The sequence below is a fragment of the Perca fluviatilis genome, chromosome 13 (assembly GCF_010015445.1).
Source record: "Perca fluviatilis chromosome 13, GENO_Pfluv_1.0, whole genome shotgun sequence".
NCBI lineage: Eukaryota > Metazoa > Chordata > Actinopteri > Perciformes > Percidae > Perca > Perca fluviatilis.
In genome coordinates, this window is record NC_053124.1 from 8,385,676 (window position 1) to 8,405,591 (window position 19,916).

Here is a 19,916-nt window from a genome sequence, read left to right on the forward strand (position 1 = left end):
AATGTACAGATAAAGTATGTGTTCTCATGCACTTGAAAATAATATCTCCTCCGCTTGTCGCATTTTAGCTCATCTATGTGATCGCTGTAGCTCTTTTGAAAAAAATTCAGCAACTTTGGGAAGCAAGAACATACTTGATAATGCAAGGTGCTTAGTTTTGGTGTTCTATAATCAAATGTGACAAAACTGGACACCCTGTACTTGAATAGCAGGTGATTAATGGGAAATGTGCAGAAAGACCACAGCAGTCAACACAACCAAAGAGTAGGGATCTGAAGGATTATTAAACTTTCTTTTTAAAATGTACCTTTCCTGTGATAAAACAAATGCTACTTGGGAAATTATTCCACAAAGAACTTGCTCTGTAAATGAAAGTTTTTTTCAGGTTATTGGATTTTGGTAAAGGTGCAATCATCTGGCCCCTACTGGCTAAGTGTAACAAACAAATGTTCTTGTTACACCAGTAAAAAAAAAAGACTCAACATCTAATATTTAAAGTTTCACTTCAGCTTTATGTGACAAGTGAAATATTTATACTTCATAATGTGGCCTAATTTGATCCTTTTTTTTCTCTGTCTTGACTGTCTCTCATTTGGACTGGGTGTTGACTTGGACTCGACCCTTTTTGGACTCGATCTTGACTCGATCTCTACTAGTCCAGGGGTCTCATTTGTAAAACTGTGCGTAGGATCCTAACTAAAAGTGTACATATGCCCAAAAGGCAAAAATGGCGTACGCCAAAAAAAAAAAATTTGGATTTATAAAACCGTGCGTACGCACATCTGTAAGCAATGTTCCCTTTTTAAATCACAGATTACCCACAAGTGTGTGTACGTGGATCAGCCTCTTACTCCACCCTGTACACGCCCATTTTTAACCATAAATGGTCAATGCAAAGCACCTCGTGAATGATGATCAGTATGTTAATGACCCTGGCAGTTGTTCTTTCGTTACGCCGAATCATGATGATTGGCGGAGAAAAAGCAAAAAACTTCTCAGACCATCGGAAATTGCTGCAAATTGAATTATAATTTCAGATGTAGGTAAACCTGACGTATAGACTACCTATATTAATAATACCGTCCAAAACGGCAGGCATTACATCACCCGGGGACAGCTTCGATATACCAGACCTATAGGATAATATCTAACAGAACTATTTTTATTATTTTTATAAATCACAACCTTGGCGTGGGAAGTGGCGGACGCACGTTTTCAACCCCGTTTTGTAAGTTTATAAATGAGACCCCTGGTCTTGGCCCTGACTACTGCTGTAACTGGATCTCCAAAGTACCTTATACCCATGGTGCCTAGAGAGGACTGACCCTTCTGACTGTGATCATCATCCTACTTTAGAATGTTACCATCCAGTCAGTCTGGACCAAAGTGGTAAACCGATTGACCAACATATGGCAGAAAATGCCATCTATCTATCTATCTATCTATCTATCTATCTATCTATCTATCTATCTATCTATTCTATCTTTTACATATTTCAAAATACTGTCTCGATTATGTTGGAGATTTACAAAACCTGATGTCGATCGCAAGATGTCGATCAGCTTGTCAGGTCAGATATGTTGGGCTGACACTGCCCATAACGTCTGTTGAAAACAACTGCTGCAACAGACTTGCATTTCACATGACATCTTTATTTTCATGCATTCCACTCAACAACACAAACTCAGCAGTATCCGACTTCACTAGCTGGAGCAATTTTTCAGTGGCTGACAACAACTCTGCCATCTTTGCTGGAGTCTCCACCACAGAGGCCGTCAACCTGTAGCTTGTTACAGATTTGTATTTTTTATTTTAAAAGGGCAGATGCTAAAAGAGCATGCATTTGTTGTTTTAGTTACTGTATACTCAGACCCCTGAAGTAAAGTAAAGCAGATGTATCTTACTCCTCTGCAGTTTATTTAGACTGCAACAGTAAAATATACCATGTGAACAGTAAGGGGTTGCACAGGCCATTCAGGGCCGACAGAAGCAGGCCAGTATAACGTTATTGATGGCGAGAAATAGGACAGCGAAACCCCCAACTGACTCCCAACACATTACACAAAGGAAACAGCAGGTTTGGCGTCCCAGTTTCTCCATTTCAACAAAAAAGAAAAACTTCTTCTCCGGGGCCTTTCCAATGGTGACAACTTCCTCTTCCCCTTTTCCCTCTCCAGCACCATGCAAGCCAGTGTCTCTGATGTCACCTAATTATAAATAACCTTCCTTTAAGAGTGCCTGTGGTATGTTAATGATATGTTAATTTCCCCCATAAATCTGTGCTTTACGAGCAGAGGGCTCCTTTGCGCATAGCACCAGCGCTGACGGAGCTGCCGGTGTCGAGCAGCGAGTGTAAGCAAAGTGTTAGAAAGAGATGACTCTCTCTCCTTTTGCCTTTCATGTGTTCCTGGGTTTATTTGCATATAAAAAAGATATGAAAAACAATCATTATTGTATGCTTTAACTATCATCTGCAAAACAAAAAAAGGCGATTTAGTCAGCATGTGTCATCTGAGGACTTCCCTTTCTTCCCTTGGGTTATCTTATGCATTGTTTAGGATAGGCAATAAGAAGCCTTAGGCTTCAGCCTATCCCTTTTTTGGTTGTTAAGTGTGAGAGTGCTATTGTGTGAAATGGACTGGTCTAAATATGTATAATGTTTTGTCAATTGCGTATTCACACAGATTGTCATGATTTGTTCATTATAATGTGAAGCGAAATAAACCATACATTCATTCATTCTTTCCATCTATATTCACATTCATGTGCAGTGTCAATGTTATGCCTAGTGGACATCTAATTTGGTATGAAACCAATCTGTATGTGTGATCACATAATTTGCATACTGTATATATGATAGCAGTTTTCATATAATGGGGACCCCTCCCCCAGCGCTGATAAGAAGCATCGGTGATCCAGCAGTCCTCTAGCAGCTAAGCAGCCCACGGTGGGAGATTACAGCTGTCTGTTTCTCATATCTACTGGCAGCATCTTCCTCCTGTTTACTTTCTTTTTTTCCCTCTGTAAATCTGCTTATGAAAAGCCGTTCACCCTGGAAACCGAAGGCCACGCTGCTGTGGACGCAGGAGCTCCTGGAGGCGGAGCTTAAGAGGTAAAGAATAATGTCAAGCTCGGAGCATTCACATTGAAGTCAAATTTAAGGACAGACGCAGGAAAATGAGGGCATATTCTATCATTCTGTGATACGAACTGCACAGCTCTATCAGCCTTGTTCACCCCACACTTCCAACATTTACATATATGTATTCTGATGAAATCCATCTACCAGCTTGTCCTCACCAGTAATAAGAGAGGTCACACTGTATATGCCCTTGACTGGTTATCAGTAATATACACAATTGATTGAATACGATTATTTCATGTTTTTTAAGCGCTGAATGAAGTGAAAGGCACGCGTTTATATCTCAGCTCAGCCTTTTCACCTGCAGACCCCTCAGATCTACTGACCAATCGCTGCTCTTTATTCAACGGCCAGTTGGGAGTCCAGATTCATCTTGCATTGTCTAGATTCGCATTACCAGACCTCTTCGCATTACCAGACCTCTCTCCACAGCGCTGTGGAGGAGTCCACACAGCACTCCGAGATAGGAAAAAAAACGTGCTCTGGTTTATTGGCATTTCATTCATTCATTCATTTATTCACCTTTAGGGAAGACACAAATAAAATCCCAAGAAAGATTAATGAAAGCTTGAGTTTGCAAAAGGTGAAGGGAAAGAGCAATGAAAGGCATTAAGACACTGGCAATGACAAAAGAATAAAACAATGAGCCAAAAAAAACAATAGACTGAACAGCTACTGTGCTGTATGAGTGGGAGCGCCATCGACTCATATGACAATGTTAATAGATGGACGTAGCAAGCCTCTAAGCTGGTAAATACAATAAAATGGGTAATTTGTTGCAAAGCACTGTCAGCCTGAACTTTATCTCCCATAATTCACATTGTAAATGTGATTTAAAATATATTATCTCTAGATCTGCAAATGATAGTGGACCTACAATTTATGTGCAAGCACACACAGCTCGGTTAATTTTGTTTGTGTCGGACAGCCCTTACATATCCAGAGCAGTCCTTTCACACAATTAAGGTATTTCAGCTGGCAATTAAACCTGACGCAGGACTCACCAAAAGTGAAACAAAGTGATTGTTTTGTCTATCAGGAAAATTAAAGCGGGAGTGCAAGTACCGGGGAGGAAAATGGATGAGTTAATCATGGCGCTAACGAGAAGGGGGGCGCGGAGACACGGATGCCTTTACATCATCCCGCTCTGACAGCGACAGGACAACCAGGCGGGGAGACTGACTCCGACAGCTCGGCGCCTTTCAACCTCTCCGCACTCACATTTCGTGTCAACACAAGATCAAGGTCCTGCAGCAGCAAATATTTGAGCAATTATCCAAGTTTCTTTGCAGTGTCTCTGCCATACGTAAGCGTTTTCAAAAAGGGGAATGTACTGAACATTGTACAGTTCATCCTCCAACACATCCATTACACTGTATCTTCCGAGTAGCAAGACTACAATTACATTTCCAGCTAATGTCTTCCGCAGAGAGAAAACGGAACATTATCTCCACAAAGGGCCTCACACGGTGCCTCCGTAATGGCAAAAGCGGCTTTGTTGCAACTTGACTTGTAAAAGTCTTGAAAGTAGACCCCTCTTTTTGCTCTGCGGTGGACAAGCTTAAAACTATGATGACATCCTGCGCCACTGGCGGCGCCAGTGATTTTTTGTTTTTGCTGGTGCTCTGGGGTTGCTCGATGTTTCAGTGAGGGTGCTCTGAAATTTAGAGTTCCCCTTGACTATCGTAGCCACACACACACACACACACACACACACACACACACACACACACACACACACACACACACAAGTCTGTATTACTATCTTTGTGGGGACATATCATTGACATAATGCATTCCCTAGCCCCTTACCCTAACCTTAACCATCCCAACTGAATGCCTAACCTTAACCCTTACCTTCACCCTAACCATAACCTAATTCTAACCCTAGTCCTAAAACCAAGTCTTAACCCTCAAACAGCCCTTTAAACTCGTGGGGACCAGCATTTTGGTCCCCACGAGGCTGTGCAGACCCCACAAGTATACTGTAGTCCCCGGTTTTTGGACCCCACGAATATAGTAAAACAGGAACACACACACACACACACACACACACACACGCAGATACGCACCCAGAGAGAGATATTGATGTTTTTCATGCACTATGCAATAGTACTTTGCACTATGCTGTTGCCTATACAACAGCACCATAGAACTCTGATTAGCCCAGCGAACATATTTCAAATACCAGCCAACAAGCCGGGTTTACATGATCATTACTGCAGCTTTCATACAGTAGCTTATATTTGCATTAGAGTAATGCAGCAGGCCAAATACACCACACACACACACACACACACACACACACACACAAAAACATACACGCATTCATCCTCACAGTATTCATACTTGCACACATGGTAACAATGATGTAACGTTATTCATATCTGTAGTGACTTAAAGGTGCTCTAAGTGATGGGACGCGTTTTTTAGGCTGCAACATTTTTCGTCACATACAGCAAACATCTCCTCACTATCTGCTAGCTGCCTGTCCCCTGAACACACTGTAAAAAAAGACAGCTCAGGCTACACAAACGGCAACAAAACCAAACTGCGCCAACCTGCACCACGAACCATTACAAACCGTGTTCCAGCCAAATAACCGACAAGAAGGAGCTGGTTGAGCCATCACTGCAGCAGCGTTAGCACGTAGGCTACTTCCACAATGCGTATTCATGACTCAACTGTTTACGCTGTTTTTTACAGTGTGTTCAGGGGACAGGCAGCTAGCGGATAGTGAGGAGATGTTTGTTGTATGTGACAAAAAATGTTGGAGCCTAAAAAACGTGTGACATCACTTAGAGCACCTTTAATATATCTAAGTACGCCACTGAGGGCGAACGGCTGAACTCGTTTCGAACACATTTCGAACACGTTCTCAGGGCTATAAATAAACCAAATGTCCTGTGCGCTGGATAACTTTGGATTCGGTGATCCATTTAGTCAGAGTTCTGTAAAACACATGTTCACTGTAATGTCCTACTACGAGACAGAGGATAAGAGTCAAGTTCTTGCATACACCCCTATGAGAGGACTCCTCGCCCATTGTGGCCACGCTGTGCGATCCCCTGGTCTAATGTCATTCACAGCAGTGTAACGTCCTCAGCAGCAGTCACGGCCGCGGCGAGGCCATCTTCCTCCGGACGCTTTTCTTCGCCCGGTTGGTGACAGGTTCACCATATGTCTCAGTCTCATTTACAGGTTTTGATGAAGGCGCCACACGTTTACACTCACTTCGCTCCAAATATTGCGCTCTTCTTCTCTTCTTCTGTGTGAATACGTTACTGCGGAAGTAAGGTCAAAAGTTGAATGTGTGCTGCACCCATCGGCCGAATAGTATCACCTGTGTTTGCTTCATGTTTTTTTATCTAAAAAGAATCAGTTTGTTTTATTATTATATTTATTCTTTTTTTTATCTATATATATATATATATATATATATATATATATATATATATATATATATATATAAATTATAGTACTAACACATTAACGAAAATATTTTTTTTATGAATAAAACACAGCAATTTCTTTTGGGGTTGCTGAGGGGGTGCTATGGGAATGCTAGGGGTAGCTACAGCACCCCCAAGCCCCTCCCTGGCGCCGCCTATGCGCTGCGCGGCTGAAAACAGAAAGTCAGCAACCAGCTGAAGATAAAGCAGAAAGTCATAAATCCTGCAGTGGGTTTGTGCGGACAGTTAAGGGCTGCTGAGGTCAGCACATCTCCATGACAGATCTTTTTCTTCAGGTACTCCAGAGGAATCGACCATCAAAGACTATTGATCACAGTTACCAAATAGAATGTGCTGTACAGTATGATAGCGAGAATCATCGCCACCAACAAATCACGCCTGGCAAACAGAGGGAGAGGGAAGATGCAGACAAGCCAAGTGGAGTCAATTTATTCTCTGTTAACCAGTCCAGTCTGCAATCAATCCTGCTGCTAAAGAGACATTTATATCCTCTCTTTATGTACTGGGATGGTCATGCATGATTGAAGTCATTAAACTGGATTTAGTTTAAAGTGCTCATATTATGCTTTTTGGCTTTTTCCCCCTTTCCTTTGTTGTGTTATATACTGTATCTTTTTTGTGCACGTTATAAGTTTACAAAGTGAAAAAGCCCAAAGTCCCCCCCAAAGGGACTTACCATCTCCAACAGAAAACACTGTTCACAAACTGCTCCAAACAGCTCTATTGTAGTCCAGCCTTTACTTCAGAGACAAACATGCTTCACTTTGTACCACACGTTATAATGCTCGCCTAGCTGCTAGCAGGGCACGCCCTCATACTCTGCTTCTGACTGGCTAGTAGTCCTTACCTAGGTACTATCAGGGCATGCCCTCATACTCTGCAACAGACTGGCTAGTAGTCCTTACCTAGCTACTGCACATGTGCTCCCAACAAAGATGGAACAGAAGTGAGATGCCTCACTATGTAGCTAAAACAGAGAGCTCAACACACAGGGTGAAAAGAGGAGCTGCAGCAATATGCAATACGACAAATAAATGGTGTTTTTTGAAAATTAAACCATGTAAACCTATTCTGGTACAAGCTCTAAATACAGTTATCAACCTGAAAATGAGCATAATGTGAGCACTTTAAGTTTCAGGGCCCTATTTTAACGTTCTAAGCGCACAGCGTGAAGCGCCTGGCGCAGGTTTATTTAAGGCGTGTCCAAATCCACTTTTGCTAGTTTGAAGGCGGAAAAAAGGGTCCGTGCGCCGGGCGCATGGTTTTGTGGATTTGTACCGTAATATTTTTATTTGTAATCTTTTGCATGTGTGTGTGCTGCTGCGCTTCCCTGTGTGTGTAACAAGCACAGTGTGCGCGCACTGTGCATAAGCCTAGGCGCATTTTACTAATCTGCAGTTAAAATAACAATGAAATGCTGCGCTATTGACTTTAGACCAGGTTTTTGTTGGTCAACGGCACGATCACTTCCCGCTGCCTCAAGATAGCAATACGCCGAGAATTCACCTGAACACACCTCCCTGTAAGACCAGCACGCCAATGGGCGCAAAGAAGTGCATTTGCTATTTAAACGACGTGGGCGCTGGACGAAAAATTAACAACTGCGTCGGTCTTAAACTAGCAAAGACAGTTGCATCGGGCTTGGCGCTGCGCTGCGCTGCGCCGGGTGCAAGATAAGACCCTCAGCCTTTTCATGAACCCCATCTTTTTCTTTTCTTTAACTACAAAGTAGTAAAGATGTCAAAGTAGACAAAGTAGTCCATTTATGTTCAAATCATGAAGCATTTTTATCATCTTGTGACAGAGCTTACAGGAAAAGCAAAGCATACATGTAGAAAGTGTTATCCTGTGTACGGTCCGCACTTGATGGGACTGTGTGTGTGTATTGTTGACTACGAGAGAGCAGGCTTTGAAAGATGTCAGGCGTGTTTGGCGATCCCCAAGATCATTCACATTTCCATACACTTTTGAAAGTTGTTTTTAAGATGAAGCTGTTTTTCAAAACGGTATGTGACCCATGAGCTGTCAATCAAACGCAGTCGGAGTTCCTGGGGTGATCTGCTCACATCTGAATACTTCAAATGAGACCAACATAGAGCTAAGGTTAAAGTGAAGGGAAAAACAATTCATCGTGAGATTTGCTCCATGTGATGGTATGTTTATGTTATAATTATGTAAAACACATTGAGTACAGTACAAACTAGCTGCAGCTAAATGCTTCATTCATTTTTACAATGAGATGGTTTTAGAAAATGACATGTAACAAAAATAAAAAGTATTTGTCGACTGGCAGAAAATTCATCTGCGAAAATTTGGATTTTGATAAATAATTATAGCAGTGTTTTAAGCAGAAATTGTGAGAAAAAAATAATCATTGCTTCTTGCCTTTAAAATGTGAATAGTTCCTTCTTATTGTAACGGAGTTAATAATTCCACTTGCCATTAAAAAGTAACTTTTCATTTGGCTAATAGTTCCCATATGAGACAGGCTTTTTCTGTAACATGAGCGCCATCTATTGGTGCCATTCTGCAGACTTTAGGGTAAATTCCTACACACTTATCACCAGTCTGCCGTAGCCTGTTTCATGGTAAGTCGCATAAATTGAGCTCCACTGTTATAGTTAGGTAAATGTGTTCATTGTGATAATATGTTATGTAGTATATGATGTGCATGTAGTATATCCACACGGGAGGTCTCACATTTTATATTAGAGGCCAGTTTTGTTTTGTTTCTTTTGTTTAAGCTTAAATGAAAAAGTTCGCCACGTTGTGCTAGCTTGCTAGTCTGCTTAGCCTAGCTCGATAACCTGACCTTTATGATAGAACCGTGGCAACAGTAAACTGATAATTTCTGTTTTCATTTTAGCTAACTGGAGCTCTTTATGGTGACGAATGTGATTGTGAGACACTATTCTGCTGTTTACCAGGTACAGTTGTCCATTTTTGTGATTCCACACTGGTATTTTGTTAATATCATGTGTAATAATGTTCACCAGTCTGCCGTAGCCTGTTTCATGCTAACTGGAGCTCTTTATGGTGACGAATGTGATTGTGAGACACTATTCTGCTGTTTACCAGAATAAACGGCTGTGATAGCCAACGAAGAGTGACAGATTCGTCTGAGAGAGAGAGAGTACACATCCGTTACATTATATTAGTATTTTATGTTAGTGAACTAAATATTTGGGGGTTTTTAGACTGCTGATCGTGCTAAACGAGACATTTATGGGCATTTTTCCAGTTTTTGCTGACACTTTATTGACCGAACAGATTTTTTTTGGAGAAAATTAGGAGGGAAATTACTCAAATGAATGTTCAACGGTTTTCATGATTTAACTTCAGAAATGATGAAGCTCATTTTTGATATGGCTTCACTGTTGTCTAAAGTAATCTGGGAAGTTTACAACGTTTTGGAACCCTGGGAAAAGAGCACAAAGTAACCTTGTGTAAATGTGTTACTTATGTTTTAGAAAATCCAAATGTTAAGCTGGACCTCGTGCATTAAAACGTCTCTTTTTTCACTTTGAAGGTAAGCCTAACCAGCCTTCACTTCACACCGTGTGACCGCAGCAGACCAAGATGAAATGATGTGGAGGTAAAGGAGTGAAAGAAGCAAGGAGAGCGGGGATGGGGATGGGGGGGGGAGAGAAATAACAGACTGCAGTGTTACCTTTTCTTTGTCTCTCATGGATCCTTTTCCGAGAATTGACATCTTTGTGAGAGTGTCCTCCTGTAGTCTCTTTAACGAGTTCCCGCGTGGCCCGAGGAGTTTGCCGACAAAGTTAAACTGCAACAGAGAGCGAGAGTGCCGATCAATCAGAATCTGTGTGTTTGAGATAAAGAGCAAAGGACATTTTCTCGTGCTCAAGCAGCGACTGAAGCTGATGGAAACTTATCAGCAGTTTTTCCCTGTCCGTGTCTTGATCAGTATGGAAGCATCTCAACCCAGGTTCACTGGGTCACCTTTTCATGGCTTATGGTTCTGTATTGCATGAAGATAAAGGACACCATGAAGTCAGTCAGAGGGTTCTTCAGCCTAAAAACATTCATGCTATATCCTGCATTTATATCGTCACCTTCCTAAAATAATGGCCCAAGTCATTTTTCTTCAGGTTTTTCAGAAAACACAAAAAACTGAAACAAATACTGATAGCAATGTCTGTCAACTATGCAACATAAAAGGAATAAATTACTTTTTCTAAAATCCATATACACACACACACACACATACACACATATATATATACACACACATATGCACACACAATATACCTACGTATATATAATATACATGCATGCACATGCTATATACATACATACATATCCATACATATATATTCATATATGCTATGCATGCCACGCTAACTGCTACGTATCACACACATATATCACGCACTTACGTATGTGTATGCGCACGTATCATATCTCTGCCCCACATAATACATCTAATATTTATACACTATAATCACGGTATGCATAATATTATACATACATAATACATAATACATATATACATACATTATAATCTGCATAATATATCATACTATATATCACATAATATTATACATAATATATAATCCAATATATACTACATATATACTACATAATAATAATATCCACATTATAATCATCATAATATCAATACATAATACATACAATAATAATACACATATATACACATATTACACTATATTAATCATACAAATAATATACATATATACATCATAATAATGCGTATATATAATATATATGCGTATCTACATATAATTATACAATCATATATATATATCATACATATATAATATAATATCACATACATAATATATATACACTCTCTCTCTCTCCTCCTCTCTCTCACATATATCTCTCACTATATATATATATATATATATATATATATATACACACATATATATATATATATATATATATACATACAACACACACACACACACACACACATACATATATATATATATATATATATATATATATATATAATGATGGTGGTATAACAAAGAATTTCAAGAAATGGAAATACCCTGTAAATGTATTGCATTTGCACTAGAATCTAACTTTTAGTGGAATTTATAGAGACCTGGCACTTATGTATCATAATCATAAGAACGCTGTTTTTCATCTTTCAGACAAAGGGGAGTGTCCTTCAATGCAATGTAGACGGTATGAGACAGTGAAATTCTTGGACTTAGGCAACATGTAACAGTCAAATAAATTAGACAATGAAGAGTAAAAGATTAGAATGAAAAAATTAGAATAGGAATAAAATATGCAATTAAAACGAAGATAAAAAACAACTGCATCTCTACTGCATTAATTCAAGTGTCTTTTTAGGATAATATAAAGTGTAAATAAAAGCATAGTTTGAATGCCTTCTGTCAGCCCTAATAACCTCCTACAAGCTACTAATAAGATGGAGAAGCCTGTACCTGTATGTTGCCTGAGAGGTGGAATCCGGGGGAAAAAAACTCTTATGTTCCGAAAACTAATTACCGGGAGTCCATGGTAACAACTCCAGCTGATTCTCTCTCTCTCTCTCTCTCTCTCTCTCTCTCTCTCTCTCTCTCTCTCTCTCTCTCTCTCTCTCTCTCTCGAAATTTAGTTATTGTAGATCGGCAACAATTGATCTATTAGTTGTCAACTAATAAATTAATCACCAACTCTTTTGATAATCAATTATTCTGACTAATATTTTTTTTATAAAAATGTATTAAAAATTCTGATTCCACGTTCTTAAATATGAACTTTTTCTAGTTTCTTCACTTCTTTATGACAGCAAACTGAATATGTATATGTATACAATTGTGGACAAAACAAGACATTTGAGGTCGTCATCTTGGGCTTTGGGAAACACTCCTCGACTTATTTGTTTTACAATTGTCGGACATTATACACCTAACATGTCATCAATAAATCAACAGGTCAATTGGCAATGAAAATAATTGATAGTTGCAGCCCTAAATTATTGTACAGAGTAATAATTAATAGTCTAGACATGTGCAATAAGTCTAATTTATCAAATGACCTATGTCAGAAATGTGCTACCCACCTACGTGTTATTGGGCGTATGCCTTTATTAGATAGATGATTTTAGAGACATGATGGGAAATAAGAAGACCGTGAAATGTGGAACATGCAACAAAGTTTCCTCCTTCCTTAACAGTTCATGGACTGCACCTCGAACCCCAGGCCACCAGGGTGCCCCAACCGCCCTTAATTCACTCATATTGCCATTTTCAGTAAGTTGTCAGGTAAAACACACCTACAATGCAACAGTTACCTAAGTGATGTCACCTTTTTTCAGACTTGACAAATCTCCCTCCAGAGCGAACATATGTTACATTATACAAGTCTTTTCACCGGCAGTGTACAACTCCCCGTGACTAGCAAATTGATTTAAAAATAAATTTTCTCTGGAGTGTCTCTTCAAACAGCCCAGAAGCCAAAAAACATCTAACTGCCATTATTTGGACTGATATTGCAATTGCGATATGATTGGAGGGAATGACCATTTTTATTTGGATATTCTCATTTCATTATAAAATATTAAAATTAAAAATTAAAATGATTACAAGTGTGATTTTTGCGAGGATCTGTACCAAACAAAGACTTGTAGGCCGGGACATCTCTGCATCACCAGAATACTTCATTCGGAATGGTTTGACACATATTTTGCCTATAACAAATATTGTGGCCCCCTACTGTAATTTGGATATTACACTAGGCCATATTGCGATTTCAATAAAATTACAATTAATTGTGCAGCCCTAGTACAAACTAATCAGAAATAAGTCAACATGATAAGGAAATATCATGCACTAATGTCATTATAAATCCCTAACCCATCATTCCATGTGTCATTCTGATGGTAAATGTGACAATGTATGATACACACCAGGGCTATTTGAGTATTTAGGTCCTCATGTGAGAAAGGGGGCCCATAAAAACACAAGAATACATAACCACGGATGCAGGGAGGGCCCCATAGAGGATACCTGTGGGGTCCAGAAGTTTTTTTCGCTAGCCTACTTTCTCTCTGTAATAACAAAAAGTGAATTTCAGTTGCAACATTTTTCACATTTTATTTATTTAGAACATTTGACACACCACACCAAATAAAACCCCTCCCTCTCCCCTCCCAAACCCATCCCTAAATCTTTTAGCCTGTCAGTCTTTCACCAGGGCAAAGAAAACGCTGTTGTCTCAGAGAAAACCACACCACGGACGCTTTCTTATGTTATATTCCGTTTCGAAAAAACGGACGGATCACGAATCAACTACGGTCTGTTACACCACTATTGTATATTAAACGTCACTTACAATTTATTGATTGATAGAAAATGTATTAAAAATAAATTAAAAAAACATTACACTATACAACACAAGCTATGGGCTGGGTCCTGATAGACTTGCGGTTTAAAACATTTCCTCAATCTGTTGAACTGCATGTTCCTGAATGTTTGATATAGATATTCAATGTGCAACATTACCATAATGTGCATGTTTGAGCTAACATTGAACGTGACCGCCTCTGGCATGTCGCCGTCTATCAAAGGCTTCCTGGCTTCGATTACTTTGCAAGGTCACCGCTTTTAGCAACAAAAACCCAAAATTAACAAAAAAAAACCAAAAAATTTATACATTACTGTGTCGAGGTATGTCGCGTGCATACACCCATCTAAGTGATACAACCTTTACACAGGCAACACACACTTCCACCAGCAGCTTGACATGGTTCGGGGGAGACAAAAGGAGAGCCATGCTTTTCTCCCCCTCTCCATGTTTTCCTCTACCAGTGACTTATACAGCTGTCTCCCTCAACTATCTAGGTCATCAATTAGCAAGCAGGAGGTAAAAAAACAAACAAACAGCCAGTTTGGTTCTACACCTCACCTCACACCTCTATCCTGCCTTTTGTTCAAAAAGCGAGTGATTATTACGAGGCTCCTGCCAATTCCAGGTTGAGGGATTTGAGAAGCAGGCTTTAGTGATTCGCTCTAATGCAGTAAGTGACTGTTGGGTTTTTATCCTGGCCTGGCTGAACTCTGAACTATGTTCCTTCAACCTTTATAATTACCCCAAGTCCTGTGGCTGGACGTGATCACACACGGCCCTATTCAGCCCTTGCCTCGTGATAAAGACCGTACCACGCTGTGCTAATTCCGACCCTGGGAAAATTAGCTTCTTGCAAAGTTATAACCTTGGACTGATGAATAGGCCTATAAGACATGTCCACCTTCCCATTAGAGTATGTAGACGTTGATAACTTGGGTCCTGGTTACCCCATCTGAGACATTAGCAATACCTCCACTAGAGCTGTAACAATTCCAAATGTTGCTGTACAATTACATGTCTCGTAATTGTGATTAACAATGTATTTTTTTTTTTTTGTTGAATTTTAGTCAAATTCAAAAATATTTATTCATTACTTTTAAGTTTTGAATGAATCCCAGGTTACATCGTTGGTTAGATCACTGTTTTGTGACCCATATAATGTCAACACAAGTACGCAGTTAACTTGACAATAGAAGATGTATCTTCATCAATAAATAACAAAGCATTAATCGTTAACAAAAAAACACAGCATGTTCGATTTTTCTGGCTTGAGACGGCTACAGCCCAGGATGTTTGTAGTTGCTATGGCAACAAGAGACAGCTGCCGCTAGCATAGCTTTAGCTCAACAGTCAGACCGTTAATCACTTATATAATTACAAGTTGGCACATCTAAAAAAACAATTCCCATCAACAACATACCCCTTAGGACTTTAGCTAATGTTAGCAAAGAAGTTGAGCCCAAATCCCCGTAACTACGCTAATGTTAGCATAATGAATGGCGGTCCTTACCCTTACAGCGCCGTCATTTACAGCAACGTTACTACAAAGCACCCTAGCACATTGAACACAACAGACAGACTAACTAACATTACATTACTTAAACACATATAATGGTGGATTTGTAAAGCCGACTTGACTCGACTTGCCTAACCTCCACTGAAATTTGTACATTAATTAACTCCATATATATCCAGGACACAAACTGTTGGTTCAGGAAAATTTAAATTAAAGTTATCTAAGCAAACAAGATAGGTCCTGCCTCTAATTTTAATTTACAAAAAAGCATCATCAAAGGAGACGGCATCCCTTCCATTCATCTGACAGGTTGCGTATCGCACACAGTGTCCGGGCATGTTTGTATGGATATCTAAGTCCTCAGTCTACCGACAGTGCTCTGCACTGATAGATAAAAATGCCTGAACAAGGAGAAAAGATGGTTTTCTGATCAAGAACAAAGTGCCACTCTGTTGCTTTCCATATCATAGTGTAGGAGCCATATCAACTGTGCACACACGGGCATCAGGCAGAGAGCATAATAGAGCAAATTCACAGTAATGGAACAATTGGACTGTGAAACAGAAATAAATGTAAACATGAATTTACTCTGCAGCTCGTTTGTGTTTCTGTGAGACCAGGGACGGATTTAGATGTTGGCCCTTTTCATTTAGAACATACTGTACAATATTTGAAATATATGAAAATAATAATAATTATTAAAATAATAAAAATGTAATTACTGGTGCACTCATTGAATAGGTTCAGACACAGTGCAGGGGATACTACTGAAACGTGCCCTGTGTGAGTCCGGCAGGGGACATTTGTTACAGCTAACGCTCCCTCATTTCCTGTTGTATCTCTAATAATGGTTTAAAATGCCCCCCAAAAAAATATTATACTATAAGTTTGAAGGGGAGCCCAAAGATAATAATACATACTGTTACAAACATGAATGGATTACCGACTGAGCAAAGTGGGCAACTGCCCAGGGCCTTTACTTCCCTAAAGTGCCCCTTCAAGCTCCAATTATGCAATTTGTGGCAATTTGATTCGTTGGGATTTACTTTGAGAGTATGTTAAAAGGCACCACTAAAGCACAATTGGAACTGGCTAACATGCTAATGATCTGTTAACACTGTATTACTATATTAATATTATATTATATTAACGATATTAAAGGTGCTGTAGGGAGGATTGTGAAGATCCAGGACTTAGCCAAAGAATTTCAACATTGACAACTTCTCAGTCCCTCCCCCCTTTCTGCTAAAGCCCAAACAGTCTCCTAAGCCCCTCCCCCCACAAGGGAGAATGAATGTGTGTGCATGAGCAGTGATTGACACGCAGTTAGACCCCCCCCTCCCCCTGGCCCTGATTGGTGCATCTGAACAGGGAGCTGTGGATTTTTGCAAATCACACTACAGCCTGTAGGTGGTGCCAGAGGAGCCACTTTTTTAAAAATTATTATTATTACCTGCTTCATGTAGTTCTACTGGAACATAGGGTCAGTTTCAAATATGACAGAAAGTTAGTTTTATATGTCTAACCTACTGCATCTTTAAAACTCTATAAATGTATATCAAAGAATTTCTAGGGGATATACTACTAATTTGTTGTACATTTTGATGGGAAATGTAATTTCTACCTGGATTATGGTTTGATGATCTCATACACTGTCTTGAGCCACTTCAGACAGGTGTTATAGAGAGATATGATGTAATGGTATTTGTGTGGCGCCATTTTAAAATCCTGATTATTTAAAAAGAGATCATGCAGATTTGCTTCATATTTGTTTGACTAATGCCAGTAAATGCCAGAGAGAAGTCTTAATCTGGACATTTGAACGCATCATAACCACCCAGTCGATGCGTTTGCAGAGGCACACATGCATCTCCCCGTGTGGACAATCCTCCGAATATACGAGTCTTACTGAACACATACCAGTAATCCCTGCCATTTATCACAAATCAAAATCTGTCTGACTCCTACTGTGATTGATGCTTTGGTGTTTCGCTAATGCTTTAGTGATCATGAGGGATTATGGGACTTAGAAAAAACAACCTGCCTGGGTTCTCCTACTGGTTCGTGGCATTAAACTGTTTGAGAGGATTGTGCTGCTGCTGTCCATAATCAACACAATAAAAGCTGATGTGTTTAATCACGGGTTGTCGCCTGCTGCTCTTTTGCTGTGTTGGCTGCACCAAAAAAAAAGGCAAATACAATACAAAAAAAAGGACTGAAAACAGAATTGGAATTTTCGCACCATATTCATCTGAAGCAAAATAAAGTCATGTGGATGATTGGAAAGACTGGGGACACAAGGAGAGTAAGCATTTATGATTAATCACTTAACATGATGGGGGTGCAGGGGGGACGGTGGCAGAGATCTTTTCATCATTTGCTGAATGGAATACTTGCGAGCCTGGCGAAAGGTGTGCTCACAGAGAGCCAGCGCGGAGCGATTGTGCTGAGGACAGCAGGACAGGAATGACAGCAGAAGGATAAATCGCCGCTCCCGGCACAGAGAAAAGCCACAGTCTGAACTGGAAATAAACCAGTGGGACTCCTTACGCCTCGCTAATGGCCTGCGGTGCTTTCTGCCAAAAGATGCTCTCTGAGAGAGGGCCCACAGATCCAGCAAATGTACAGATGAGCGCTGATAGTGCACCCTTGTTCAAAAGGTGGGATATTTTTAGTTCCTGAGTAGGTGTGACATTATGTATCATACTGGTTAAATCAGGATTTAAAATCTTAGGCTCTCTCTTCCTGTAGCCACGGTTAACATTCAATCTTGTCTTTTTCTAAGTGTTGATCATAATAAAAAAAAAATAAAAAAAAACAGTGTTTGCTGCAGAGCTCAGCGTACAATGTTCAAGTGTCCATTCCAAAACAGAACTACACCATAAGACACTCCTATATATCATGACTCATGCCAATATCTTAGAAAGTGAAAAACTACATCAGTGTTTGGTATTAAAAATCATCGCTGAGGAACAGCTCCATCACAGAGAATCAGCAGCCTGGAACTTGCTGCCTGGTGTCCTTGCCCGCTTCATTTTGATAAAAAGCTATGTGTGCGGAGGATGAATTTAACCTCTCTGCACGTGCTGCTAAATGGCTATTTGGAAAATGTCTGTGCCACTTCAATGCCAGAAGCCAAAAGGTGATGCTCGCAGCTCAGGAGAAAACCCATTCAAGTCAGACCAATCACTCTTGCCATTGCTAGCTGTCAGATAGAACAAATTGAATTTGTCTTCCTTCAGTGGCTTGTTGGAGCTCTAAACAGCGTATTAGTGGCTCTACTTATCAAAGCTGTCAAAGCAAATCTGTTTAGCTGTGAACCTAGGAGACTTAGGTCAGCCTACAGATGACACTACATGCATTCATACAAACAACACACAGGCCTCAGGGCTCACCAAAAATGAATGTCAGCTCCTCATCAGAGTGCATGTTGTAGTTGGTGATCCCCTGACTTTTTATCCTGCCCCACCAACAGATCACAATTTTAATTTTTCAGATGCTTTGGATTATGACTAAATAACTGCAACGGTAATGACATTCCCATCAGCCTCAGCTAATTCGCTAATTAGCAAATTTTAGCAAGCTATCATGCTAAGCTAAATTGGTGAACACGGTAAACGATATACCTGCTACACATTCGCATACTAGCATCGTCATTATCAGGAAGTTAGCATGCTAAACTTAGACTTCAGCCTCACAGAGCCACTAGCATAGCTGTAGAGTCTTGATTGGCCTGCCAATCACCAAATCAATGCTTACTGGGGATAATCAGGGATGTACAGTAGAGAAGGTAAAACAAGGCCACATTCAGAATTTTTCCTCACAGCAAGTACAGTAGTATTAAACTAATTTTAGTTGGGCGCCTAGTTAGCTCACCTGGTAGAGCAGCCACCCATATATAGAGGATTACTCCTCAACGCAGGGGCCGCAGGTTTGACTCCCTTTGCTGCATGTCATCCCCCCTCTCTCTCCCTTTTCAAGTCTAAGCTGTCCTATCCAAATAAAGGCCTAAAATGCCCAAAAAATAGTCTTTTAAAAAAAAAATTAAACTGACATTAGTCGTGTGGCTTGATATTTGGCAAGTAGAGCTGGGCCATATATCAATATTATATAGATATTGTGATATGAGACTAGATAGTGTCTTACATTTTGGATATCGTAATATGGCATGTGTTGTCTTTTCCTGGTTTTAAAGGCTGCATTACAGTAAAGTGATGTCATTTTCTGATCTTACCAGACTGTTCTAACTGTTCTATTATTTGCCTTTCCCCACTTAGTCATTGTATCCACATTACTGATGATTATTTATCAAAAATCTCATTGTGTAAATATTTTGGGAAAGCACCAATATTGTAGTCAACACTACAATATTGTTGCGGTATCGATTGAGGTATTTGGTCAAAAATATCGTGATATTTGATTTTCTCCATAT

General features: G+C 39.8%; 1 protein-coding gene across 2 annotated transcripts in view; it reads right to left on the reverse strand.

Moving 5' to 3' along the window:
• khdrbs3 (KH domain containing, RNA binding, signal transduction associated 3) overlaps nt 1-19,916 on the reverse strand; it is a 125,551-nt gene that overhangs the window by 49,573 nt on the left and 56,062 nt on the right. For both annotated transcript variants that reach the window (XR_005641328.1, XM_039821142.1), the window contains exon 3: nt 10,286-10,402. Coding sequence is in view for 1 of the 2 variants with exons in the window: in XM_039821142.1 (XP_039677076.1) it covers nt 10,286-10,402 (117 nt within the window). In the remaining variant the exon portion in view is untranslated. The remainder of the gene's footprint in view (nt 1-10,285; nt 10,403-19,916) is intronic.